At 33.5% G+C, this 26,951-nt stretch overlaps 3 protein-coding genes across 5 annotated transcripts; 1 reads left to right on the top strand and 2 right to left on the bottom strand.

Moving 5' to 3' along the window:
• Window positions 1–280: 280 nt before the first annotated feature.
• LOC144851655 (uncharacterized) lies at window positions 281–10,575 on the bottom strand. Its single transcript, XM_078709220.1, has 21 exons — window positions 10,342–10,575; window positions 9,740–9,944; window positions 9,095–9,294; window positions 8,614–8,777; window positions 8,090–8,280; window positions 7,785–7,870; window positions 7,374–7,464; window positions 7,072–7,204; window positions 6,567–6,690; window positions 5,777–6,343; window positions 5,577–5,632; window positions 4,985–5,422; window positions 4,463–4,625; window positions 4,212–4,290; window positions 3,526–3,878; window positions 2,662–3,146; window positions 2,173–2,387; window positions 1,551–1,795; window positions 1,142–1,337; window positions 844–950; window positions 281–671 (listed from the first exon to the last, which is right to left on the bottom strand). Exons 1-21 carry the CDS (start codon window positions 10,494–10,496, stop codon window positions 530–532), a joined length of 4,395 nt encoding a protein of 1,464 aa, XP_078565346.1. The 5' UTR covers window positions 10,497–10,575; the 3' UTR covers window positions 281–529.
• Window positions 10,576–10,822: 247 nt separating this feature from the next.
• LOC144852767 (zinc finger protein ubi-d4-like) lies at window positions 10,823–17,622 on the top strand. Of its 3 annotated transcripts, none has more exons than XM_078710738.1 (9): window positions 10,823–10,882; window positions 11,409–11,689; window positions 12,958–13,145; window positions 14,075–14,162; window positions 14,852–14,983; window positions 16,239–16,367; window positions 16,490–16,602; window positions 16,876–16,957; window positions 17,036–17,622. In XM_078710738.1, the coding sequence occupies exons 1-9, from the start codon at window positions 10,842–10,844 to the stop codon at window positions 17,113–17,115; spliced, it is 1,134 nt and encodes a 377-aa protein (XP_078566864.1). In that variant the 5' UTR covers window positions 10,823–10,841; the 3' UTR covers window positions 17,116–17,622. The 3 variants fall into 3 exon arrangements, with proteins under 3 accessions (XP_078566864.1, XP_078566863.1, XP_078566865.1); XM_078710737.1 differs by having other exon boundaries at window positions 12,946–13,145; window positions 17,036–17,621; XM_078710739.1 differs by lacking the exon at window positions 14,852–14,983 and having other exon boundaries at window positions 12,946–13,145.
• On the bottom strand, window positions 17,618–26,786 carry LOC144852766 (polyribonucleotide nucleotidyltransferase 1, mitochondrial-like). Its single transcript, XM_078710736.1, has 24 exons — window positions 26,591–26,786; window positions 26,239–26,299; window positions 25,860–25,934; window positions 25,659–25,764; window positions 25,372–25,421; window positions 24,969–25,032; window positions 24,512–24,673; window positions 22,338–22,524; window positions 22,039–22,090; window positions 21,803–21,860; window positions 21,596–21,692; window positions 21,250–21,352; window positions 20,943–21,013; window positions 20,795–20,831; window positions 20,618–20,684; window positions 20,435–20,524; window positions 20,264–20,317; window positions 19,817–19,923; window positions 19,574–19,649; window positions 19,266–19,406; window positions 18,807–18,997; window positions 18,650–18,705; window positions 18,340–18,418; window positions 17,618–18,224 (listed from the first exon to the last, which is right to left on the bottom strand). Exons 1-24 carry the CDS (start codon window positions 26,746–26,748, stop codon window positions 18,048–18,050), a joined length of 2,319 nt encoding a protein of 772 aa, XP_078566862.1. The 5' UTR covers window positions 26,749–26,786; the 3' UTR covers window positions 17,618–18,047.
• Window positions 26,787–26,951: the final 165 nt, after the last annotated feature.

Genomic DNA, 26,951 nt, shown 5'->3' with positions numbered 1-26,951 from the left:
TTTAATTTGCTGCAAAATACTACAAAAAAAGGTCTAATAATGTTATTAATCATGTGTTAAGCTCTGTCTACACTATCAAACTTTATGTGATGTGCCCATATATGGGCATAATGATGTCATATCACTACCATATTTGGGCATATCACACCTTTTTGTCCAACTAGTTTGATAGTGTAGACAGACCTTTCTATATTGATAATAATGTACATGATTCATAAGATATGTGATAAAAGTTGGTGCTGCAGACCTGGTCACACTAAAGAATTTTTCACTCACTGTATTATCATTGTTTATATGATACGTGTGTAAATTTACAATGAATTTATTTTAAAATAATTAATGGGGGCTATATAAATACAACATATATATTCCTCCATGCATTAACTTTCCCCATTTTCAAGTTAACCAATCACAGTGAAATTAACCAATTACACACAAAAATAAATAAAACAATTTTGAGACCAATCATACTAAAGTAAAACAAAAATGTTCACAAAATACACTTTGATGTCTTATTATATTAATCAGCTCAGCTTGAATAAACATTTAAGTAATGTTCCCTGAAGACTTCTTCCAGCTCCAAACATAGCTCACTAAGTGATGGAATTTCGTTGCAGCTTGGAACATTCAACAATGTTTTGAAAAACTTTTTCCAATCAGCACGATAACGCCTGTGAACAATATTACAAATTTTATTAATAATTTATAAATTTTAAACCGTTTTGCATAACTTCATATAAATGTATTATAAAGTATAAATAAATCTTTGGAGTTAGACCAAGTAAAATTAGGTAAACAACATTATTATTATTAGTACAAAATTATACTTTGTTGGTGTATTACCTTTTGACTTTACTCGTAATTTTCCATTCACCAGATTCTTCAAACACTTTCATATAATTTCCAAATATGAGTGTGTGTACTGTGCCTGCTATGCCATATAAATCAGTCTAAAGGGAAAAAAAATTTAATCAAACTACACAGAAGGCAATAATAAACACAAATTAGACTAAAGCTGTCTACACTATAAAACTAGTTTGACAAAGAAAATGTGATGTGCCCAAATATGATACTGATATGACACCATTATGTCCATATATGGGCACATCACAAAAAGTTTAGGTATATGCGGAATTCCAACCTGGTACGTCCAGGGCCTGCCTGTTGTCATTTCAGTGCATTCAAAGCATGATGTACCATTTCTAGACCTGAACACAGTATCGGGTGGGAACAACTTCATATCAATGCTACAACCCATATCAATCAGTTTGATGCCGGATGTCCTTTCACCGAGTATACTAGGAGTTTCAGAGTTAGTTTGTAATGTTGTTGGACTTCTGAAGTGAAAGATATAAAATACGGTAACAAACATATTGGCTATTAAGTATTGAATGGTTATAGTCACTTTATATATTCATTTAGTGGTGGGCTTGGGGATCAACCTGGTGTATATGGTCGCTATGGTTGTATGGTTGATTATAAAGCTCTGTCTACACTATCAAACTTCATTTGAAGTGAAAATATCTGTTATTTTAAATAATTAAACTTACGAATTTCTGATAAGAAAATTATCAGGTTTGACATCTCCATGAATGATACCGCAGCGATGTAACTGATCCACAATGTGTAGGATCTCAATCGTGATGTACAGAACTAATCTTTCATCTACTTCAATAATGTTCTTATTACGCATGTTCACCAGGTTTAAAAGAGTGCCGTTGTAATACGCTTCATTGAGCAGGATGCTGCCGTTGTTGTAAACAAACGCAGAGTCGATGTTCATAATGGATGGCCGCTGTACAACAATAACATAATCAATCAATATATAATATGTAATGTCAATCTTAAAATACAGCAGAATCTTTCCTATAAAACCCCCAAATAAAGCTCTGTCTACACTATCAAACAAAATGTGATATGACATTGTGCCCATCTATGGACATAATGATGTCATATCACTACCATATTTGGGCACATCACACTTTTTTTGTCAAACTAGTTTGATAGTGTAGACAGAGCTTTTGGAGTAATACATTTCTGAGTATTATAGCTTATATCTTATAGATAGAAGGGATATAAAAATAAAATTATCTGTTTAAGTTTGATAGCTTTAGATAGTACTTATACTTGCTAAATTATCTTAAAATATATGATTTGTTAAAGAATACATACAACATCAACTTTGACATCCAATCCTTGAATTCTTTCGGCAATCTGTCGACAGATGTAAAATTCCCAGGGACAGGCAGGTTTTTGCACCTTGAGAATAACCTTTGACCCTTCACCATCCAGGTCAGTATCATCATCTGCATCAAGCATTGCTGCTCTATAAACCTTTGCAAAAGCACCTTCGCCAATTTTTGACTCAACGCTGTACAGGTACTTTCCTAATAAGAACAAAACAAATTCAATAGAGCATACTCTGCAAAATGTGTTGTGGCATATATGGACATGATGATGTCATATCAGTACAATATTTGGACATATCACTACCATTTTAGGTAGTCAACCAAGTCAAACTAGTTTGATAGTGTAGACACCTGACAGAGTTTAAGAAGAGATAAACCAGGACCATTAACACATCTCAATGCTTGAATGTAGTTTACCATAGACTTAGTATGATCATAAATGTTCTATTTAACGTACATATATAATACCAACCTAAATATAATGTTATGCCAGCACGTACATCAGGCATGGAGTCGTCACAATGGCTATATCCTGAATAGCTGGTTAGAGGCTCATCTAGATTCGCAATAAGTGCATCAATAACATCATTACTGAAAGGATCCAGTTCATCTTCTTCACAGTAGTCATCCTCCATGGCACTTGCATCAAAGACTGAGGTATCTGGTTCCACTTCTTGAGCTCTCTCTACGAAGTGAGAGCTATCTGGTGCTTCCTGTATCTTGCGAGAGATATTTACATCTTCCTCTATCTGGTGCGAGATATCAGGATGCACGGATGATGTACTCGAGGACGAGCTTGATTTGCTTCCACGTCTACGCGTCACGTTCATATCGATAGTGCTTGTTTCGGTTTTTGATATGGCCTGTTGATGATGCGAGGTGTGAGCAGTAGAAGAACCTCTAGTCTTGTTTTGGGATGAGTTGGAACAATCAGAACTGTTCTCCTCAATGATTGGACTGAAAAAATACAATGTTTAATTATTGTATATAAGAGGTTATTATTATCATAATATCTGCATAGAGATTATCATCTTTCATACTTGTAAACTATTGTAAAACTCTGTCTACACTATCAAATGTTATGCGACAAAAACATGTTAGGTGCCCATATATGGACATGATGTCATATCACTACCATATTTAAGCATATCACTACCATATTTTAGCATATCACTACCATGTTTGGGCACATCACATTTTTTGTCACATAAAGTTTGATAGTGTAGACAGACATACTTGTAAACTAACCACTTGTAAAAATTACTACAAAGACTGCACTCATTGATTTATTCATTTTTACTCACAAAAGAGGAGAATTAATTAGAAACAATTGTACCTCAACTGACGAGCAGAATTATTGTTGACAGTAGCTTCGGTAGCATCAAAGCTCTCTCCACCTACTGACATCACACGTGCCGCAGGTTCCACTATTTTATCAACTTCTACAGCCTCCATCTCAACATCATTGTCCTGTTGAGGTATCTCATTCACTGTATTCACCAGGCTAGGTTTGATATGACTGACTGGAAACGAAGGCATCTCACTGCGGTTAAAAGGTGTGGATACCATCCGAGACATGGCTGAGAAGTCTGGGTTCGTGTTGCCATGGGGTGCAAATGTACAGTCCTGAGAAGTGGATCTATTCTGGAGATGTAATGTCATTGCTTCCATACCTTCTACCATTTTCACCTAAAAGAGAAAGTAATGATCTAATATTTATATTCATTCATTCATAATGATATATTTATTAATAAAGTCATTTTTACAGTAAAACTATGATAAACTTACAACCATGGTTTTTGAAAATGGGAACGACAATGTCAATTAGTTTTACATTCATCTGAATGATGGATGAAACAAAGCCAGGGCTGTTTAAAGCACCTTGATTGGTCCTAAATCAAGAACATACTGTACATCATATAGATAAAAAAACATAATAATCATGTTTTTTTTATACCTAGGCTACCCTTAATATACTGTAGTTAGTGTTAGTTACAGACACATTAGTAAAACAGCTCATACTTCCTCAGGACTGTGGGGTTGCAGTTGCTTGTTCTTAAACACATCTTCATCTTGGTCTTCATAAACACAAATAGGTGCCCTGAAACAAGAACATAAGAAGATTCAAGTGAGATTGTAAGAGCCAGTCAACTTTGTATTGTCATGTTGCTTCTAATTGCATGTGCAAAGATGATTAATATTTTTAGTGGCTATATTTTGTATTTGGTCACATATCAAGATCATACTAAAGTAAATACAAAATTAACACTTACTTATTTTCACTGTCTGTAAAGACTGTAAACTGTTGGTCATTCTTCAGCTCATTCTCCTTGTCATCCCCAACAGTCTCATCATAAATAGTGAATGGTTTGCGGCCACCTAGAGACTCTTGACTACACATTTCTTGTTTTGTTTCCATCATACTAAAACCACCATCTAAAATAATAATGTTATTAATCAAGTATTTTAAAAAAGTTAAAAAATACATCTATGATGTAATTTTAAAGCTCTGTCTACACTATCAAACTAGCGTGATCTGCCCAAATATTGTATTGATATGCTTAAATATGGTATTGATATGACATCATCATGTCCATATATGGGCACATCACATTGTTTTCACATAAAGTTTGATAGTGAAGACAGAGCTTTAGAAGTGGATGGCCATATTTTGAACAAGTAACTAAGGACACCCAATAGCTTACTTAGTGTGGAGGCTGGGTTGAAATATGAATTTTACACAGGCTAATTAAAGATGAATTCAGATTACATTACTAAAGATGAACTCATCATACCTGTATTGGCAAACTCAACTTCGAACATCTCCTCCTCTTTTTCAAATGTTTTGTTCTGTCCAACGCAACCAAACAGCTCCTCATCCAGAGGTTTGCTAAGCATTGCCATAACGCAACCAAGTGCTTCTTTTGTGTTCACTGTAGGTGAAGGCGCTGCTATCCCTCCTCTAGCGTTCCTTGGAGTGACATGCTGTAGATCATGGTAAGATCGTGACTGGCTTTTTGGCGTTGGCTGTATAAACGACCTCTTCATAGAGGATCCTGAACCAGGTGTTTTGTTAGCAATACCAGTAGATTGAGGTGTGTTTTTAGTACAAAACGACCGTGGTGTAAGTGATGGTGTTTTATGGGTAGGTTGAGGTATCGTTGAGAGCATCCCTGAGCAATTTGTAGAAGGTGTTGTAAAACTTGCATGGTTTACAGATATATTTTTAAATTCTGAAATGATCCAATACATTCTTTATATTAATAATACAGCACATATAGTAATAATACTTGTACACATATTTTAATATCATATTTCATGTTTTCTTCTATTTATTTGCTTCATATATTTTTTGCATTTTTTTTTCATTTAAAACATGTATTTTACCTGCTTGCAGATTTGTTGTATCTTCAAATACTAATTGCTTTGTAATTGTAAATTCTCTAAATAAAAAGAAAAATGAAACATCAGAATTTTTGAAAACCAACCATGTTAGGCCAGAATAAGGGTGTTTAGTATTGATATACATTCTTAATTAACGGTAAATCTTCCCAAATAAAGACTAAAATCAACAACAACAAACTCACCGTGTTGAATCAGAGTCACGTCGCAAACTGCTATTGGTAGAATTAGGTTTAGAATTTGATTGCATAGTTTCAATTCTATGTTGTTGCTCACATAACTTTTGTTGCCTCTGTTGCTCAAGTACCCTATCTTGTTGCTGCTGCTGCTCTAGTAACTTCTGTTGTTGCTGCTCTAGTAACTTCTGTTGTTGCTGCTCTAGTAACTTCTGTTGTTGCTGCTCTAGTAACTTCTGTTGTTGCTGCTCTAGTAACTTCTGTTGTTGCTGCTCTAGGAACTTCTGTTGTTGCTGCTCTAGGAACTTCTGTTGTTGCTGCTCTAGTAACCTCTGTTGCTGCTGCTCTAGTAACCTCTGTTGCTGCTGCTCTAGTAACCTCTGTCGCTGCTGTTCTTGCTGCTGTTGCTTAAGTAACTCTTGCTTCTGTTGCAACTGCTGTTGTAGTAGTTGTTGAGCTTGTGCCTCCTGCAACTGCTGCTCTTGTTCTAGGAAAGACTGGTGTTGCAACGACTCTTGTTGCTGTAATTCTTCCCGTTTCCTCTCCTGTTCTTGAAGTTTCTGTTCGTACAAAAGTCTATAACACAAACAGTATAAAATAATTCAGCAACTAAATAAACAGCTATCTACTGTATTTATCATAGCCATTTTCTTAAGCTCTGTCAACTTTATGTGATGTACCCATATATAGACATGATGATGTCATATCACTTCAATATTTGGGCACATGACACTTGTTTTGTCAAACTAGTTTGATAGTGTGTAGACAGAGCTTTAGTCTATATAAACTTTACACACACCTTTCTTGTTGCATTTTCTGCTGAAACATAAGTCTTTCTTTCTCAAGTTCTTCTTGTTGTAGGCGTAATGCTTCTTTAGTTTTTATCAACTCGTCTTTTTCTCTTTGAATTCTTTCTTGCTCTTCTGTAATATATAATAAATTACAAAACATGAAATTTCTAAAGCTCTGTCCACACTAACAAAGTAGTTTGACAAAAAAAAGTGTGGTGTGCCCAAATATGGTAGTGACATGACATCATCGTGTCTATTTATGGGCACATCACATTTTTTTGTCACATAAAGTTGGATAGTGTAGACAGGGCTTAATACAATGATTCATTGTGGTGGCTAAGTATGTTTAAACCATAAAGTGTGCCTTTGGATTTCAAAGGACTATTATATGCAATAATATCAAAACTGAGTACTTCTGAATCAGAAAACACTGTTGGTTTCCAAAAATATTAGAAAAAAGATTAGGTACGCTGCAATTACTAATCTATGCAGTGGGTTTAATATTATGCTTACCAATTAATAACTGCTCCCTCTTCTTCTCCTTGTAGCGTATTGCTCTGAGTTCTTCAAGTGACATCTCTGACACACCTCCGTAAATTAGATGTTTAGGATACATAACTTTCGTCTTATCATCAGTCGTAGGGAACTGAAAGTTAAATTATAAATGACCATTCAATGAGCTGTAAAAGCTATCCCAAGAAAACAAGGTACATTTGGCAATCCTATGACACGGACTATAGATACAAATTTAACTACAAATATCTGAGTCTACACTCTATGTTTCCTATATGTTGTTTTGATAGTTATACACTTACAGCATTAAGGTATTGCACAGTTGTCTGTTTCTTCTCAGGCTTGCGAGCACTTAATACAGGATGGTTCATATTAGGAGGCATGCGTGCAGCTCTGTAAGAAAGGAAATTACTTATAAATAGAATTTGTAGCAAGTACATACAGTAGATGATACGTATCTTTGCATGAGTCTTATTGAATTTAGACTCCAATATTCCAATGTAGATGATGAAGTCATGGTGGTACAACCTTTTTCTTAAATTGGCTTCATTATTTTTGTTTTTTTCATATTAAGCTATGACTACACTATCAAACTAGTTTGACAAAAAAGTGTGATGTGCCCAAATATGGTAGTGATATGACATCACCATGTCCATATATGGGCACAGTGTAGACAGCCTGGATTTAGTTATTAAATTCATGAATTATCTTACATGATTTGATCGGTATCATCATCAACGTGTACAACAACAGATGGCCTTGATACTGGAGGTGGCATGGCTAGTCCATGCTGTGGAACCTGAATAATAAAAACAATTATGAATATTATTAAATATATGCTTTATCTACGTATAACATTAATCCCTATTGTATATATCGTTTTGATTTAGCTTTTTGCTTATTTTGTTTGTATCTCCATTGAGATCCAGCCACTGATACCCACAGCATTGTCATTTTTCAGTAATTTGCATTTGGATTAATAAAAATGAATGACATACAAGCTATCTGATTAGCGTACCTTATGCGATGTCCACTGTGACGGTTTCTGTACATTTTCTTTAGAGGCTACACCACGTGAAGGAACTGATGCCCATTGGCCAGTGGGATCTGGCACAGCTGGAGCAGCAGCATTCTCATCACAGAACACAGCTATACGTTGGTTGCCAGCAAGTGGTTCTCTGCTACGAAGTCCTGTGAGGCCCTTGGGATCTTAACAGAAAAAATACTTTTAATTAAATACATAAAATTAAATTTATTTAAAATAAATTTTCAATTGTATAACTTCTTATGTATTTAATTCATTTTATTTTGCCATAAAATAATGCTTGTTTGTCTAGTAAACTTATCTGAATATTTCACCCAAATTAAACACAGTCAGGGGAAAAATGGCAAAAGGCTCCTACTTTCTAGCAGTTTTATGTGATAAGTTATCAACTCTTAACTCACTTTGTAACTGACCACAGCCATTTTCCCCCTAAATGAACAGGAATTGAATGATTTAAATACACTTGTTGAACCAGCTAATTGCAACAAAAAGCCTACCTTTCTTAACATGGCCTATTCTCTGCGTGCCCACTTTATGATGCTTTCCTCTGCCTTTAAGTCCTCCTAGCACAGTCCTTTCATCAGCTGCTGCTGGGTCATTGGTTTCCATTGACTCTATCGCACCTTCCATGGTTCCTCGTATGATCCTTGTTTGAAAATCTCTGTAAAAAAAAAATAAATAAATATCAAATGAAAAGTTAATTTAATTAAAAATAATAATAAAGACAGATTAATATTAATTTAGGTTCTTAATCATATATTTCAATAAATATTTTTCTGAATGTATTTATTATTATATTTATTATTCATTTTTGAAAGTATCAACAAACTTTACTAAATGTGTTTTGCAAACTAAATTTTGCTAATGCAGTATATACTTTTTTGCAGTTTACCGAATTTGGGAAAAATCTTGAAAAACTTTGAAAACCAAAGTTCGCTAGTGTAGACTAGGTACATTCTCGACTGGTACAACACTTACTTATGATATTTTACAAGCTGTTCAATAGGCGCTGCAAAACATTCAAGACCTCGACTTAAAACAGCATCGGCTTTCTTTGTGATCCCTGCTTGTTCCAAGTTCCACGACCAGGCCTCGTAGAAGATAGTTAGGTTTGCACCAATGCCTTTATCATGCATGAACTGAAAGGCTGCAGATGGCTCATCCAAGTAGTTGTTAGCCTGTAAAAAATACGACTGAATTAGAAAATGTTAGAAATTTGACACATGTTGCATATTGTATGTAAAAATGAGATAGGTACAGTAGATCCATGGATAAACTGCATTTACGAAAGTCATGCCAAGATAATATTGCAGAGCATGATTTTGTAAAGCATTAAGCTCTGTCTACACTATCAAACTTTACGTGACAACAAAATATGATGTGGCCATATATGAACATGATGACATCATATCACTACCATATTTGGGCACTTTTTTTGTCAAACTAGTTTGATAGTGTAGACAGAGCTTTAGAAGAGAGACTAGTATCCAACACCACTGCTGCAAGATAATATAATAGGTATTAAATATTAATATCATAGTTACTGTGTAGCATTCTTTTATTTATTTTTTTTAATATTTATTTATTTTTTTTTTTTTTGCTGTGTTATAGCATTATTCTAACCATTTTAATCCAAGCCTGCACATATCTTGGATCATTGTGATACTTCTTATCATCTTTGAATAAGCTGACACATGTGTGAAGGATCTGCTCCAAGTTACTCTCCTTTCCACCTGTTGGGTAGCTTTGTTCGGTCCAGTTAATGTATCTAGTCCAAACGCTGAGAGCATCATCTCCTTTGTAACTACGAAGTTCCTCTTCAAACTGTCTGTGTAGAAAACAAAAATAATCTATACAATACAAATTACAATACAATCATTTTTTTATTTATTTAAATCCAAATGATTTAAAACATTTTTTATTAAAATAGGCCATGGCATAGTTAACCTAAAGTTAAGATTAATATGCCTAGCTAGGCCTATTCAGTATTAATTAATTTTAAATGAAAACGTTTTTTATTTATTTTTTTTAATAAAAAAAATAAATTAAAATATAGGCTAGGCCTAGGGCTAGCCTAGGCCCTATACAATTTTAGAATAAGGCTAGCAATAGCCTAGACCTATGCTATCCTATACTGAATTATTGTAACATTTTTGGAGGCCTAACTTTAACCTAGGCTGCAGGTCGCTAAATATTCCTAGGCCTAGCTTGCAACCAATACTTACTGCCGCTGTGCAAGTAGAGATCGTTGATGTTCGTCGTGATCAACATGCAGAGCCGATGTTAGACTTGTAAAGTTTCTTCCCTTTTTCAACGGCTGAACGTTCTCTTTGCAAAGTTCCCATTGATCTACACTTACTGCATTTACGCCTGAATCCATCACTTATTTATCATTACCTACAACTACTAAAAAAGAGTATTATTTGTTGACGAGAAAGTTTCAAGACAAATCTATCGTGTCGCCGTTTATATTTTAAATCTTCCGCGATCGAGAGTAGAAATAGAGTACGCATGCGTTTGCTGATAAAGAGTATTTCGGTTGCAAATAAATTGTGTATTTATAATTTCAATTATATTTAAAATTAAGTTATACCTATTTTAAAATCTAAAATATTATTTTTTGTACAAAGTAGAAGAATTTTGAATTACAATGCTATATAATTTACACGTTCTTTCCTCATATTTAAATTTATTTTTTATTGAATGTCGAAGGTCAACTTTCAATATGGCCGAAACTGGGACGGAGCAAAAAACAAACAAAACGAGGTTAATATTGGTTATTTCTGAGAAATTAGGTTTATTAATTATATAGTTATTTTCTGTAATGTATAAGCTAGAACATGTTATGTTAACAGGCAATTATTACAGTGTTATAGTGTCCGTTAGCCACATAATTTTGGCTACCTACCTATCCTGGGAGGAACAAAAGAAATTACCGACGGCGGCGATGGCAAACGAATAAGCCGATAGCAGTTTAGGATGAAGTACGGGTCGGTTCGTCCTCATAAGTTGTTAATGTAACCTTTAACTATTACAGGAATAATTGTTTTTTATTTTATGTATGTTAGACTTCTAAATAGTACTGGCTGGATAAAGAGTAAAGTAGTATTCACTAAAAACTATTTATTTTATTTAAATTTAATAAATATAAATAAAAAAGTGTGTATCAATATTAATAATAATAATGTATGTGAATTGTATTGTAAGGTAATTGTAAATATGTAAGCCTAGGCTCTCTGACTTGTTGTATAAATAATATTAATACAGCAACTTGTATTTTAAATCTTTTCAGTGAATATGAGCACTTTTACAAGGAAGCAATGGACAATGCAGCTCAGTACAATACACGTATGATGATAGAGAGACGTCTTCGACTGCCGTACCTAGACTCACAAACTGGGTTAGCACAGAGCAATTGCTACATATGGTTCGAGAAGAGGTTTCGCAGTCCGGGTCTTAACCCTGGGCAGATGTACACATATCCGTCTAAGAGATGGAGAAAGAAACGACGGCCCACTCCACCTCAACATGTACTCGTACCAAAGCCAACTGTGGACGGACAGAGTTCTGAAGGTATTAAATCATTCATTTATCTTTTATTTTATTGGTCTAATTCATATATAAAAAAATAAAAATAAGAATCAGAAAATCTTTGTTAATACACTGCAGTTTATAATACAGGGAAAATGTGTAAAACAATAGAAAAGTACAGACAATATTTAAAAGTTATAAAAACAATTCATATACAATAAACAAATTTGCCAAAATTCATAAAAATTAATTTATATTTAATTTATTACCTCCGCCAAGGAGGTTATGTTTTCACCCCTGTATGTTTGTGTGTGTGTTTGTGTGTCTGTGAACAGCCTGGAGGCCACAGTTTTTATCCGATTCTCACCAAATTTGGCAACAATGATCTATGCCCCAAAAGCTCGGACGAGTTCGAATTTGAGGGGAAAAGGTCATAGGTCAAGGTCACAACTAACAAAAAACTATTTTACTGCCTAGAGACCACAGTTTTTATCCGATTCTCACCAAACTTAGCCACAATGATCAATGACACATCATATAATTGTGGTTAAATTTTGAAGGGTCAGGGTCAAAGATCAAGGTCCACAAAAAACTAAAAAAAAAGAAATAAAAAAATAATAATAAAAAAAAAACCTCAGTGGGACTTGCACCAGTGATCTCAACTGTGAGAGGCTGGATACATAACCATTACACCACACTGTCATCCTCAACTTTGTAGTGTGCAGTTAACATATTTACACTAAGAACTAATAAAAAAAATGTAAAAAAAAAATATTCAGGGGGCATTTTATGTAGGGAATTTTACAGTAGGCGGAGGTTTGTACTCTCGGAGTATCCTCTAGTTTTTATTATTATTGATATAATATATTGCAGTGTAAAAAAATTGTAACAATATTTAAATAAGTTATAATTAAGTAACTGTCTACAATAAGTAATGTAAATTAATGTATATAATTCTAAGCACATTTATAATTCAATTTTGGTTAGTGCAGTAACTATCATATAACTCCCTTTAATCAAATCAACAACCATTGCACATGGGAGAACCATGTTTTAATACCAATGTAATGTAATGTAATGCGACATTTATATAGTGCTATTTCATGAAGATCAGAGCGCTGTGGACTTAGATGTTACCTTTTCAACAACATTCTTCTCCCCTAAGTCACATTGTGTCATCGGCAGCCAACTACGGCGCCATTACGTCTGTCCACGACAGTGTGTGTGTGTGAACCAATACACCAAGCCATTGTTACACATGATATATACTTATGCTCACTGTATATACTTATTATTAGTTCTAATCAAAGGATTGTCTGAGGGCGTCAGTATGGATGAGAGTAGCATTCCAATCGAGACAAGACCAGATGCTGCTTTTTACAGTGACCTTGGACCTCAAGACGACTTCCCCGATGCTGGCGAGATTGATAACGTTGAAACAGAAAGCGATGAAGACTTTGTCCTTCCCTCAAAGAGGAAGGCAAAAGCAAAGCCTAAGGTAATACAAGACATTTTTCTGGAACTTATTATTAACTATGTCATCAATCATATTACACTTGTATTAACCTAATCCGTACAATTTAATATGTAAAGCGGTTATATGGTAACTGAAACAATATGTGTAAATAATAGAGCACGGGAGCCAAGCCCATCGGGCACACAATGCGTAAATCCCGGCTATGTGAAGTGTTACCTACAAACAGTACCACACCAGCCAATGCCGGCGAGAAAGCTATCATAAATAATAGGCCTATATGTACTAAGATAACAACGTACAGTAGTAATCTATCAAGATCAATTTTAGGTTAAGTTAAGTCAGTATATCGTAATACATTATTATAAACTTAGCTACTTACAACAACTGTAAATGCACCAGCATCGCACGATACAATCCCTTGCATGATATGACGAATGTATAGTGATTCGTCAACCTAGAACTACGTATACATAATGAGTCATTCGTGTGCTAAAATACTATTCAAATGAGCCACGCTATACGGCGGCAGGTGCGCTAAGCCGCCACACTGATATATACCATGTTTGTTCATTTTATTGATATAATTTTAAACAAAAATTTCCTACTTCTGTGTAGCCTCATTTTCACTAGAATTTTCAATAATTATATCATCAATCATATACACTAACAAACCTATACAAACCTAATTTTATACTATACCACGTTTGTTGATTTTATTGATGTAATTTTAAAAAACAATTTAAAATTTGTCTCTCTTGGGCTATTTGATAAATGTTTAATAAATAAAAACAAATTTCATAGGTTGTACTACACTGCTTTTACATGACAAAGAAATTGGATCTGAATCTCATAAATTTATTAAAAATGTATAAATTACCTCATTAATGATAAATTGATCAATTAATATTAACTTTTCAAATGAATTTATTATATACTAATTCTGTCTGCAGACTCCTGGTAGAAAGCGTAAGACTCAGGACCCTGACCACCAACAAATGATACCACCTGAAGAAAAAGAAAAACCATTTGCTTGTAAAGGTAAATTAATATTGATATATACTAGTATTGTACAGTATAATAAACATGAAATGAGCACACATATTTCACCTTACTCTTTTTATACATTTTGTAGTGCATTTTTCATTCTCTTTTGTGTGTCACATGGTTTCTTCTTTTATACAGAGTATAATTCTAGATGTTTAAATTTAAATGTTGTTTTAGCACAATAACAGAAAATATTTACATCAATTTTTTTGTTGTTTTAAATTATTATTTTAAAACTTTGTCAGTAGTATAATAACTAAAAATAACTTTCCTTAGGAAACTTTTGTAATAGATATAAATTTGTCTTATCAAATAAAATCCACAGTATCGTTGTAATGCAGTATTTAAAATATCAAGAGATTTTGAGGGAGTTAAATTAAACAATGTTTTTTATTTTTAATTAATGTATTAAAATTTTGTGTAGTGATCTTTGTTTTAATCTGTTGTTATTAATACTATAATTAAACTATTAAGCTCTGTCTACACTATCAAACTATTTTGACCAAAAAAAATGTGATGTGCCCAAATATGGTAGTTTCACATATAATTTGATAGCGTAGACAGAGCTTTAGAAATAACTCAAAGATAATATAACAAAGACGATGATATTATCATTGTTTCACACTTGAATCTTTAGTGTGTGTTTGTAGTGTTTTCTATGTAGTTTGTGTGGTTTCTTGTAGTGTGTGGCAAACGGTACCGCAATCGAGCCGGTTTGAACTACCACGTAACGCACACGCACCAAGACGAGGACGAGGAAGAAGAGCCGGAGGTTGTGCACAGTTCTCCCATGCCAATGCCATCGTCGAACCACAGTGAGTTCGTTTGGCAAGCACAGTTAATAATGCAGGCATGCAGAACCATTAGTTTTGCTCTAACAAGATTTTTCTTTTCACCGCAGATTTTTCTTTTCAGTAGCATGCTTGGCGCTCTTGTTTGAGAAAAGCTAATATTTACGTTATTTTAACAGAATTTTGCATGGTTTGTTATTGAAACTGGAGCTTTTTGTGCAAAACTAACATTTAATGTTACAATACATTTATTTATTCCTTGTATTTTATTTTTTTGGATATCCACTATTTAAATTGAATTAAAAGTTTAGTTGCTGTTTGTGTTACAAAGTGCAATGCATGAAATCAGGTTGAATACAGTAAACTCATGTTTTAATTTTGTGGTAAAAGTTCAAAAGTAGTAAGAAATAATAATTTATGAAAAAATAATTTAACCAGACAGGGTTTTTCCGGTAAATAGTGGTATATGGAAATACAAACGCTCAAACTTTTATTTAGATTTACTTGAAAAGTAACATTTTGAAGTTACATTGTTTTGGCTTGGAATGGCCTCACTGGTAATCATGCTTACATAGTTTAACGCCTATACTGTATTAGCATTAAGCTTCCTATATAACATTATATAGTGGTTTCTGTGCATGAAATTTAAATGTTGTTATTAATCATCATTATTAAAGTTACTTTATTCCGTTTGTTATTTGTTTTAAATCAGAGTTAAGATAATTAGTTATTAATTTATCAGATGAACCACAAATAACACCTGCATTTCTGTTCATTCATTATTATTTATTTATGTTACATTGTTGTAGTAACCACAAGCAGTAAAATGACATACTGTATACTAATGTACCGAAGATGTATTTCAAAGGTGCATATTAGCTTAAAGATCTGTGCTCTGTCTACACTATCAAACTAGTTTGACAAAAAAGTGTGATGTGCCCAAAAATATCATAGTTATATGCCTAAGTATGGTAGTGATATGACATCATGTCCATATATGGGCACATCAAAAAAGTATGATAATGTAGACAGAGCTTTAAAATATGCATCCTCCTTGTGGGTGGTGATATGTGAAAATAAAATGAATTGAAACTATTTAAATCTTGGATGGTATACTAAATATTTTAATCTAGAAGCTTGATAAATGTTATAAAGATCGGTTGCTTAACTATTCAAGAAGAGGCTTAAGATAACGTACATATTTTTTGGTCAACTTTACAAAATAGCCCAATTCATCAATTAGTAATAATATAAATTTCTGTTATTATTTGTTTGATAGCGCCCAAGAAGGTAAATGGCGTCCCTGAAGTTAGCAGCTATTGTGACTTCTGTCTTGGTGATGCTAAGAAAAATGTGAAGACGGGAGAAGCAGAGGTATTAGTGTCCTGTTCAGACTGTGGACGCTCAGGTCGGTCAAGCTCTATTTTACCTTATCTCGCTTTTAAGAATTACATAAATGCTGTTGCTTACTCATGAAGCTAGGTTATAATTAATAGCTAGTTATAATTTAGTGTTCTTTTTCTTGTTCAGGTCACCCATCTTGTTTGCAGTTCACGGACAGAATGACAGCTAATGTGAAGAACTACAGGTGGCAGTGTATTGAATGTAAATCATGCACATTGTGCGGAACCTCGGATAATGATGTATGTTAAATCAAACATTTTCAATCAAATTTAGTCAATATAAAGCTCTGTCTACACTATCAAACTAGTTTAACAAAAAAGTGTGATGTGCCCAAATATGATAGTGGTAGGGCGTCATCGTGTCCATATATGGACACATCACATTTTGTTGTCACATAAAGTTTGATAGTGAAGACAGAGCTTGAGATGTATAGACAAATTCAATATTATGTAAAATTGATACAATATTAGTATTATTAAACCATATTAATATTTTTGTTTCCATCTGTATAGGATCAGTTACTGTTTTGTGATGACTGTGATCGTGGTTACCACATGTACTGCCTCACTCCACCTATGTCAGCGCCCCCTGAAGGTACCGTTACTATTACTCTTAAGTTCAACCAACTATTTTAGGATATTGTTTACCTAAACTTTTTTGTTTTGTTTTTAGGAAACTGGAGTTGTGCACTATGTCTTCAACAAGTAAAAGATGGATTGGTACCAGCATCAGAACACGAAGAGCAGCAGTAAAAAACGTGCTCACTCATCTGTGACCAGCAGTAAATATTGTGCTCACTCATCTGTGACCAGATTCAGTGTATAATATGAATACTAAATTCATGTGATTTTATTTAACTCAAAAGGTGCTCATTTTCAGTCAACTTATTTATTACTCTGTATGATCATGGGTGTGGTCATGTCTATAGGTGCTGATCCACTGTTATTATTGCCGACGATTTTATTTCTTGTCTTTTATTCTAAACACATTTGTAGCATATACTGTACTGTATACTTACTGTTACATAACAGAAACCTTTTTTATATAAAACATTTTTTAAACAACTCTTGTATATTTTGTAATCATGTTGACCCAGTAAATGTTGTTACATACACTATAAGACTTTATGTAAACTGTTACATATCTACTACTAAACAAACTAGTGAATAGATATAATGTTAAACATACAGTAGTATGTATGGATTGTATGTACACAAAAATTGTCCAAATAAATCTCAAGTCTGCAACTGCATTTCATGTGTTTTTATTTTTCATAAAATTTAGAAATAAAATATATATTTTAAAGCAAAAGCTAATAGTTTATCCATCCTGTAATTGGTGAGTTACTCTCTGTTGAATGCGTATGAAATTTTAAAAACACAGATAGCTTAGAATTATTCTTTATCAATCACAATAATAATATGATGTATTTATTATTGCAATAACATGAGATTTGGTGACTGATGCATAGCCCAAATTGACGTAAACCTACACCATCTATGTGTAGCTGTCTCTTTCACAAGTTGGGTAGGATGCCGCCAACCAGAATTAGGTGGGATGACACCATCCTTCCTCTATCACTGCCCTAGTATTGCTTTGTACCACAGCACTATGTACACATGGTCCGCTCGGTGCAACTAGCAATGTCTTGATTTATTGCCCTCCTTTATCACTCTCTTCTCTCTCAAGATGCATTAGATGATGGTGGTCGGTTCATTCCAAGACTCTTTATAACGGATGATGCTGGAGCCATGAGGACTTTGCGTGACAGACGCATTCTACCGCTGACTGGGTCACGACCAAAGTATTTTACGTGTATTTCTTGTCCAACCTCAAGCCCTAATGCACTTGGATGGCTTACCTTAAATAAAACATGAATTTAAGAAATAAAGTGTTGCTGTAATGAAGAAAGTAACTTTAGCCATGCAAACATTTATTATTATTGTAATATCAGATAGTTCATTACAAATTCTCACCTTTCTCTGATCCAGCTGTGAGACATGTAGCAGTGAAGGGGTCATGGTCGGATACAGCTTTATCATTACACCACTCTCCCTATATCAAACATGCAAACAAACAAACAAACGTAATCAAATTGTGTTTATTAATGTGTGAATCTACTTCTGCATTATGAGATTATGCAATCTTCATTATAATATATATTATAATTTCTGTATCAACAATGTAATGGGAATATGAACAAACTTTTGACAAAATAAAAATGTACCGTTTTCTATACATTATTCTTTTATAGATACTGTAATATGATAATAAAAAACTTCATACCTAATTTCATTGATTGTAGCTGTGTAAACGCCACCAAATTCCAAGTTTGGTTCTCTCTGTAACCAAAAAAAAAAGAAGTAATACACAGATATGAATTTGAAAAAAAAACTACAGTACAACAAATCACAATTTAAAATACAACTTAATTCTCACTTACATCATCTACTAGTAGCTTTTCAATTTTCAGTTTGGCCTCATCCATTGCAATAGGGGAGGGTGCAAACACCTGGAAGTTGGTCTCATCAAGCTGTGTAATAGTAATACCAGTTTCAGCCCGTAACTTCTTAAGGTTGTAACCCCCTGGTCCTACAAAGTGGGATCTTCTTGCTATTGGTACCTCCAATGTTTCTGTGCAATGGTTGAGTTGATAGTAAAATTAGTTTTAGCTAAAAATAAACATATGTTTCTATAGAATTTGAATTGTACTGTTTCTTAAACTCTGTCTATACTATTAAACTTTATGTGACAAAAAAATGTGATGTGCCTATAATTATATGGACATGATGATGTCATATCACTACCATATTTGGACATATCACTACCATATTTGGGCACATCATACTTTTTTTTTCAAACTAGTTTGATAGTGTAGACAGTGCTTAATAAACTCACTGACCTGTAACTGGACTATTAGCTTTTCTATTACTTCTAGGCTTGCTGATGACATCACTCATTATTTTAATGATCTCAGCCTTAGCATGGGTTCCTTGTTGAACAGCTTCAGCAATTACCTTCATTGGAATTGGAAGTTTAAAATCTGCCTACAACACACAAGAATAAAAAAACATGATTAAAATAAACATTTACAAAGAGTCGCAAGCAGAGTTCAAGTTCAACTTTATTTATCGACGGAGGTCATCATCATCATGTTGCTGACCTCAGGAGGGCGCTGTGCAGAACCAACAAATACAAAGTAAGTCATACTCGCCTGCAATGCAGTAATCCCTTTTTTGGTTCCAGCTAATTTAAAATCCATATCACCCATGAAGTCTTCAATACCCTTTAAAACAAATAAAATAAATTTATTTAGAAAGTATAGAAGTAATTAATGAATTTATTATTCTTAGCGAAAAAAAAAAATTAGCGAAACGTTCTTCTCCAGATGATGTAATTAATACAACATGAAATGAGGGCATACTACTGTATTATAATAAATGAATGTCTTACCAGAATATCAGTTAAAATCTTGTATTCTTCAATCTCGTTAGATTCCTCGTTAACGTTGGTCATTAAGCCAATGGCAACACCAGCGACCGCGTTTGATATTGGCACACCTATAATTAATAATTGATAATAATTGGCACGCCTAGGAACAAGGTAAGTGTATATACAGCACAGTACACAGGTAAGTATGTTAGAAAGGTGGAATGCCTGAAATTTGTAAGTTCTAATTTCAAGAATGTAATAGTAGGTGTTTTCTTTTCTTATTCTTTTAATGTGCTCTGTCTACACTATCAAACTAGTTTGACAAAAATGTGCCAAATATGGTAGTGTTATGCCCAAATATGGCAGTGATATGACATCGTCATGTCCATATATGGGCACATCACATTTTGTTGTCACATAAAGTTTGATAGTGTACTGTAGACATAGTTTAGAAACTAATATTCTTACCAGCATCCATCATAGCCAACGTTCCTCCACAGACTGATGCCATTGAAGAGGAACCTAAAACGAGGAAACAATTATTAAAAGTAGGTTTCAGATTTTCTTTGTAGGAGAGAAAAAATAAGCTAAATAAAAATATAAAACTAAAATATAAATAAAACCCATTCACTGTCTTACCATTGGATTCCAAAACTTCTGACGTTAGACGAATCGTAAACGGAAAATCTTCTGGCACAACAGACTTTAAAGCTTTCTCTGCTAAATTACCTACAAAATAATTTTTAAAAAATTAATAATGTATGCAATATCCCATTTCTGTTATGCAACAGCCTATTAAAGAGTTTTAAAAACAAAACATACCATGACCTAGCTCCCTTCTTGACCCAGATTTGACCCGTCCTATTTCATTGGTTGCATAGGGTGGAAACTGCAAATTGAAAAGAGACATGTTTAACATTCAAATTGGGCAATAATGAATCTAAATATTTACAGTATTATTATTATTATATTTACAGTATTTACATATTCGTTACTTACCTCATAATGCAACATAAAATTCTTTTCCTTTACTCCACTAAAAAATGAATTAAATATTAATTATATTAATACTGTATGTAACATAGCACATTCATTCATTATCATTCAATTGTTGTTAAATGTTTTAGAACAAACAAAACTGACTTACTCTAATGTGTCTGACATAGAGTTTGTCCGCAATGCCGATTCTATTGAATCAAATGTAACTGTACACAAAACCTGAAAACACAAGAATACGTAAGAAAGATACATTATAAAGAACCATGTACTGTTATGGCATTTTCCAATTATTAGTACACAAAAAACAGAATGACATGACAGACTGTTAAGCTCTGTCTACACTATCAAACTTTATGCAACAAAAAAGAGTGATGTGCCCATATATGGAGATGATGTCATATCACTACCATATTTGGGCACATCACACTAGTTTGATAGTGTAGACAGACTGTTACCTGTGTTTGTCCACGTTGGAAGATCGCTGATCCATGTAAAGGTTTGTACATATCAACTTGACAGCATATATTGCGCAATTCATCTAAATTTCTACCATCACACCTGAATTCATCAATATACTACAATGGTTAAAATCTATCCACATATACATTCTGGGGATCCAGAGTTTTGTTGAAATGGGGGGTGGTGGTGTTATGGAAAAAAAAGGAGGACAGTGGTTTAGGTCAGGACCGTAGTAGTGACTGAAAATCAAGTCAGCAAAGCTTTACCAAGGAAGCCCCACTTGATTCATCTATAAGGTTGGAAGGAAATTCCGACTCGTTGAATCTATTAACATAATCTCACCTTTTATCTTCATCTAATATAAGATTGCGAAAGATTTGCTTGGCTGATGCATAGAAAGTTTCAATCATTATATAGTTTTCTTCATCTGGAAAAATCTCTGTTTAAAAAAAGAGAGAAATGTTAGTAAAGTATCAACAATTGAAAAGGGTTATTATTATAATAGAGGAAAAATATTCTAAAATTAGTATTGAAAATGGAAGAACATACCTGCAACTTCTTTCACAACTTCATCTCGTACTAAACTCAATGCATTGTCCCTTGAAAACTAAAAAAAAACAAATAAGAGTAAGTACCAAAGAGGATATCTAGTAACTAATAAAAAAACATTTATTTCTACTAAGGTTCATTTTACTGGAACAAAATGTAAAGTATGTAATTTGACTAAGATGGAAATTGATTTAACAATTACTTTAAAATTAAATAAATTGAAAAAAATTCACAACCTTATCATGAGAGTCATCTGAAAAAACTCCATAAATCCTATCATTTGCCAACCTAAAAATAAAATTGAGTTTATATACTGTATATCTATATCTTGATTAATCTAAACATTTTGCTACGAGTTTATTTAATGGTACATTACATACATTATTCTATCTGATTTGTAACCAAAGAGATTATAATCAAGTAGAGAGCCAACCAGGCAATAGTAAATTGGGCGGGAACTCTTTGAATTTTAGCTACAGTATGATTACATTTGAATTCACTCTATAGTTAATCATATAAACTCTTTATAACGCACTCTTTTATTTTTGTTTGCAGTGCCTCTGATGGCATCATCTCTGTCTGCATTGTTCTCTTTTCTTTCCCATGATTTTTTGCAAGATTCTCAATGGCTTGAATAATTGGCTGGCAACCTCTGACCCCTAGACGTACTCCTTTCAAAAAGTCACTCTGTAACATGTTTTCTGCACTTGCCTCTATCATAACTAAAACAGAAAGTTATTTTTAGACATTGAAACATATTTGTATGGTGGTTTATCTAACTTATGACTAATTGTAAACTTGAGCTTACCTACATCGCTCTTTTTAGAGCCTGCTACCACCATCAAATCAACTTAGGCTTACCTACATTGCTCTTTTTAGAGCCTGCTACCACCATATTCAAATCAACTTAGACTTACCTACATTGCTCTTTTTAGAGCCTGCTACCACCATATTTAAATCAACTTAAGCTTACCTACATTGCTCTTTTTAGAGCCTGCTACCACCATATTCAAATCAACTTAGGCTTACCTACGTTGCTCTTTTTAGAGCCTGCTATCACCACATTCAAATCAACTTAGGCTTACCTACATTGCTCTTTTTAGAGCCTGCTACCACCATATTTAAATCAACTTAAGCTTACCTACATTGCTCTTTTTAGAGCCTGCTACCACCACATTCAAATCAACTTAGGCTTACCTACATTGCTCTTTTTAGAGCCTGCTACCACCATATTTAAATCAACTTAGGCTTACCTACATTGCTCTTTTTAGAGCCTGCTACCACCATATTTAAATCAACTTAAGCTTGCCTACATTGCTCTTTTTAGAGCCTGCTACCATCATATTTAAATCAACTTAAGCTTACCTACATTGTTCTTTTTAGAGCCTGCTACCACCACATTCAAATCAACTTAGGCTTACCTACATTGCTCTTTTTAGAGCCTGCTACCACCATATTTAAATCAACTTAGGCTTACCTACATTGCTCTTTTTAGAGCCTGCTACCACCATATTTAAATCAACTTAAGCTTACCTACATTGCTCTTTTTAGAGTCTGCTACCACCATATTTAAATCAACTTAAGCTTACCTACATTGCTCTTTTTAGAGCCTGCTACCACCATATTTAAATCGACTTAATCTTACCTACATTGCTCTTTTTGGAGCCTGCTACCACTATATTTAAATCAACTTAAGCTTACCTACATTGCTCTTTTTAGAGCCTGCTATCACCACATTTAAATCAACTTAAGCTTACCTACATTGCTCTTTTTAGAGCCTGCTACCACCATATTTAAATCAACTTAAGCTTACCTACATTGTTCTTTTTAGAGCCTGCTACCACCATATTTAAATCAACTTAGGCTTACCTACATTGCTCTTTTTAGAGCCTGCTACCACCATATTTAAATCAACTTAAGCTTACCTACATTGCTCTTTTTAGAGCATGCTATCACCATATTTAAATCAACTTAAGCTTACCTACATTGCTCTTTTTGGAGCCTGCTACCACCATATTCAAATCAACTTAGGCTTACCTACATTGCTCTTTATGGAGCCTGCTACCACCATATTCAAATCAACTTAGGCTTACCTACATTGCTCTTTTTGGAGCCTGCTACCACCATATTTAAATCAACTTAAGCTTACCTACATTGCTCTTTTTTGAGCCTGCTATCACCACATTTAAATCAACTTAAGCTTACCTACATTGCTCTTTTTAGAGCCTGCTACCACCATATTTAAATCAACTTAGGCTTACCTACATTGCTCTTTTTAGAGCCTGCTACCACCATATTTAAATCAACTTAGGCTTACCTACATTGCTCTTTTTGGAGCCTGCTACCACCATATTTAAATCAACTTAAGCTTACCTACATTGCTCTTTTTAGAGCCTGCTACCACCATATTTAAATCAACTTAAGCTTACCTACATTGCTCTTTTTAGAGCCTGCTACCACCATATTTAAATCAACTTAGGCTTACCTACATTGCTCTTTTTAGAGCCTGCTACCACCACATTCAAATCAACTTAGGCTTACCTACGTTGCTCTTTTTAGAGCCTGCTACCACCATATTTAAATCAACTTAAGCTTACCTACATTGTTCTTTTTAGAGCCTGCTACCACCATACTTAAATCAACTTAGGCTTACCTACATTGCTCTTTTTAGAGCCTGCTACCACCATATTTAAATCAACTTAAGCTTACCTACATTGCTCTTTTTAGAGCCTGCTACAACCATATTTAAATCGCTCTTTTTTAACTCTTCTCTTGTCGGATTCAAGATAAACTCTTCATCAACTCTTCCAACCCGGACTGCTGCTATAGGTCCATTCCATGGGATGTCAGATAAAGAGATGGCCGCAGAAGCTGCAAAGACACAAAACAGTAAATTTAGCTCTGTCTACACTATCAAAGTTGTTTGACAAAAAAGGTGTGATGTGCTCAAATATGGTAGTGATATGCTTAAATATGGTAGTGATGATGTCATCGTGTCCATATATGGGCATGTCACATTTTTTTGTCACACAAAGTTTGATAGTGTAGACAGAACTTTAGTTAGTTTTTTCTATTTAATTTCTTTTCCAAAAAATGTTACTATTCTCAAGCAAGAGCAACTCAAAAAGATCTGTATATAATAAATAAATTAAAAGCAATAACATACCAGCATTAATACTAATAACATCTGGATCATTATAGCCATCAACAGCTAATATATTACAGATTATCTGAAATAAGAACATTTAAAAAGTACCGTACTTGAAAGTAGTTGATGTTAATATGTAGTCAACAAATATGTGAGATCAGTTGTCTTTTGTCTACACTATCAAAACCTTATGTGACAAACAAATAGGATGTGCCCATATATGGGCACGATGTTGGCATATCACTACCATATTTGGGCACATCACACTTATTTGTCAAACTTGTTTGATAGTGTAGACAGAGCATTGCCACGAAATTCAGTCTTAAGAAATAACTTCCGTTTTGTTTTTAATTTAATTGAGCATGAGAGTTCTAGGACTCTAGGATATATATTGAAGAATACATTTAAAGAAGATGCGTACCTGTGTATCGTAGGAATATCCTTTTGGAAAAAGAGGTCTGATGCAACGATCTATAAAGTAGATAAATTTCACTGAATAACTGAATACAAAAGTTTTGTGTAGGATAGTTTGAATTGCTAGATTGTAGAATGTATCTCATAGCATGAATAGCATCACATTAACAACTATCTTTTTCTTTGACATTCCTTCATATCAAGGGAGGAAGGAAATTACAATGTAAACAATAGAATAAGTGATCTTTGTTAGCGAGACCAGGATGATCATAAGGCCTTAAATAAAAGACTTACCAATAAGCCTACTAGTCAGTATTTCATTGTCTGTTTGTCCCATTTCTCTTCGAAGATGGTTTGTAGGAATTCTGCCAGCTGCTGCTGCTTTCTCTCTATAGTCAACCTGCAAAATGAGGATTACATTGTAATCCATAATCGAGGATAATCTGCACATAATCTGACATACAAACTTGCTACTACTAGGTGAATAATACTCACTGTTAAAGGCATGAATCCAGACTGCATTGGTTTTGTTTTACTTACTGCTGTCACTAAAACTGATGTCTCACCAATCTGTGAAAAAGGTCATTTTTAGCAATTGTGTTAAGGTATAAAAACATGGAAATATGGGTTTTTTCTTCATTTAGTTTTTCTGGCAGATTACAATAATCGTGTGTCAAAGACCTAAAATTATATTATACTATTAAAAAATGTTTTTTTATTTTTTAAACTTAAAATTTAATTATAAGATGATACTTAATCATTTTATTTTCTAACATGAGATGTCGATGAAATTTTGTCATGAATTAGTTTTTGATCTATTTTTTGACAGACTATTATCATCGTATGTTAGCACTTTCCTGTTAAAAAAAATTACCTGAACAACAGCTCCCCCGTTTGCAAATCTTGCAAGTCTTCCAGAAGAAATCTTAATTATTCTGAAAAGTAAACTTATTTTCAGCACTGTGACTCTGTTTAATATTGTCACAGTTGCCACACATATTAAAACAAAATTTATAATTTGATAATAAGTGGTAAATTTGCTTGCTTAATATTTTATGTTTATTATACTGTTATTATTTAAACTTAAACTTAAATCCAGGTGTTTGGTACTGCATGCTTCTGACGGCATGTAGCATATTTATTTGTCATCACCAGAACATGTCATGTTTATGAAACCGCCTATATACTGCCTAGTACTGTAGAAGTACTACTCTCTACACACGTACCTATCGCCAACTTTGGCCTCCGTTTCGGAAGTATCCCCTGAAACATCCCATGATGTTACATAATAATAACGTTTACTTTGTTGAATCACACTTGCATTCTTTATACATCTCCCGATATTACACGATCGGTGACTAAATAACCGAAAACCATAATTCATGTGTTGTAAATACAACGAACATCTAATAACACCTTTCGTTATCATGGAGGCAGCCATCTTGTTTAATTGTAATCCTTAACACAATTATAATAAAATATACTTTTTGATGTTCGAAGTAATATATTTAAATTACTGTTAAATTATTGTCTGTAATTTATATAATTTATTCTATATTTTTTATTTATTTGAATTGTGATTAAAAT

The sequence above is a fragment of the Antedon bifida genome, chromosome 9, assembly GCF_963402885.1.
Source record: "Antedon bifida chromosome 9, ecAntBifi1.1, whole genome shotgun sequence".
Lineage (NCBI taxonomy): Eukaryota > Metazoa > Echinodermata > Crinoidea > Comatulida > Antedonidae > Antedon > Antedon bifida.
Note: the sequence above shows the minus strand (reverse complement) of the source record. Positions and strands in the feature narration are given on the sequence as shown.

Excerpts from the sequence above, each read along its gene's own strand:
- LOC144851655 (XM_078709220.1), bottom strand. The coding sequence starts at position 10,496 with ATGGATTCAGGCGTAAATGCAGTAAGTGTAGATCAATGGGAACTTTGC. Across the intron at positions 5,423-5,576 it reads TACAACAAATCTGCAAGCAG|AATTTAAAAATATATCTGTA; the intron begins GTAAAATACATG and ends GGATCATTTCAG. Across the intron at positions 1,338-1,550 it reads AATTTTCTTATCAGAAATTC|AAGTCCAACAACATTACAAA; the intron begins GTAAGTTTAATT and ends CTTTCACTTCAG.
- LOC144852767 (XM_078710737.1), top strand. The coding sequence starts at position 10,842 with ATGGCCGAAACTGGGACGGAGCAAAAAACAAACAAAACGAG. Across the intron at positions 14,163-14,851 it reads AAAACCATTTGCTTGTAAAG|TGTGTGGCAAACGGTACCGC; the intron begins GTAAATTAATAT and ends GGTTTCTTGTAG. Across the intron at positions 14,984-16,238 it reads AATGCCATCGTCGAACCACA|CGCCCAAGAAGGTAAATGGC; the intron begins GTGAGTTCGTTT and ends TTTGTTTGATAG.
- LOC144852766 (XM_078710736.1), bottom strand. The coding sequence starts at position 26,748 with ATGAATTATGGTTTTCGGTTATTTAGTCACCGATCGTGTAATATCGGG. Across the intron at positions 20,525-20,617 it reads AAGAAGGGAGCTAGGTCATG|GTAATTTAGCAGAGAAAGCT; the intron begins GTATGTTTTGTT and ends ATTATTTTGTAG. Across the intron at positions 18,419-18,649 it reads GCTACAATCAATGAAATTAG|GGAGAGTGGTGTAATGATAA; the intron begins GTATGAAGTTTT and ends TGTTTGATATAG.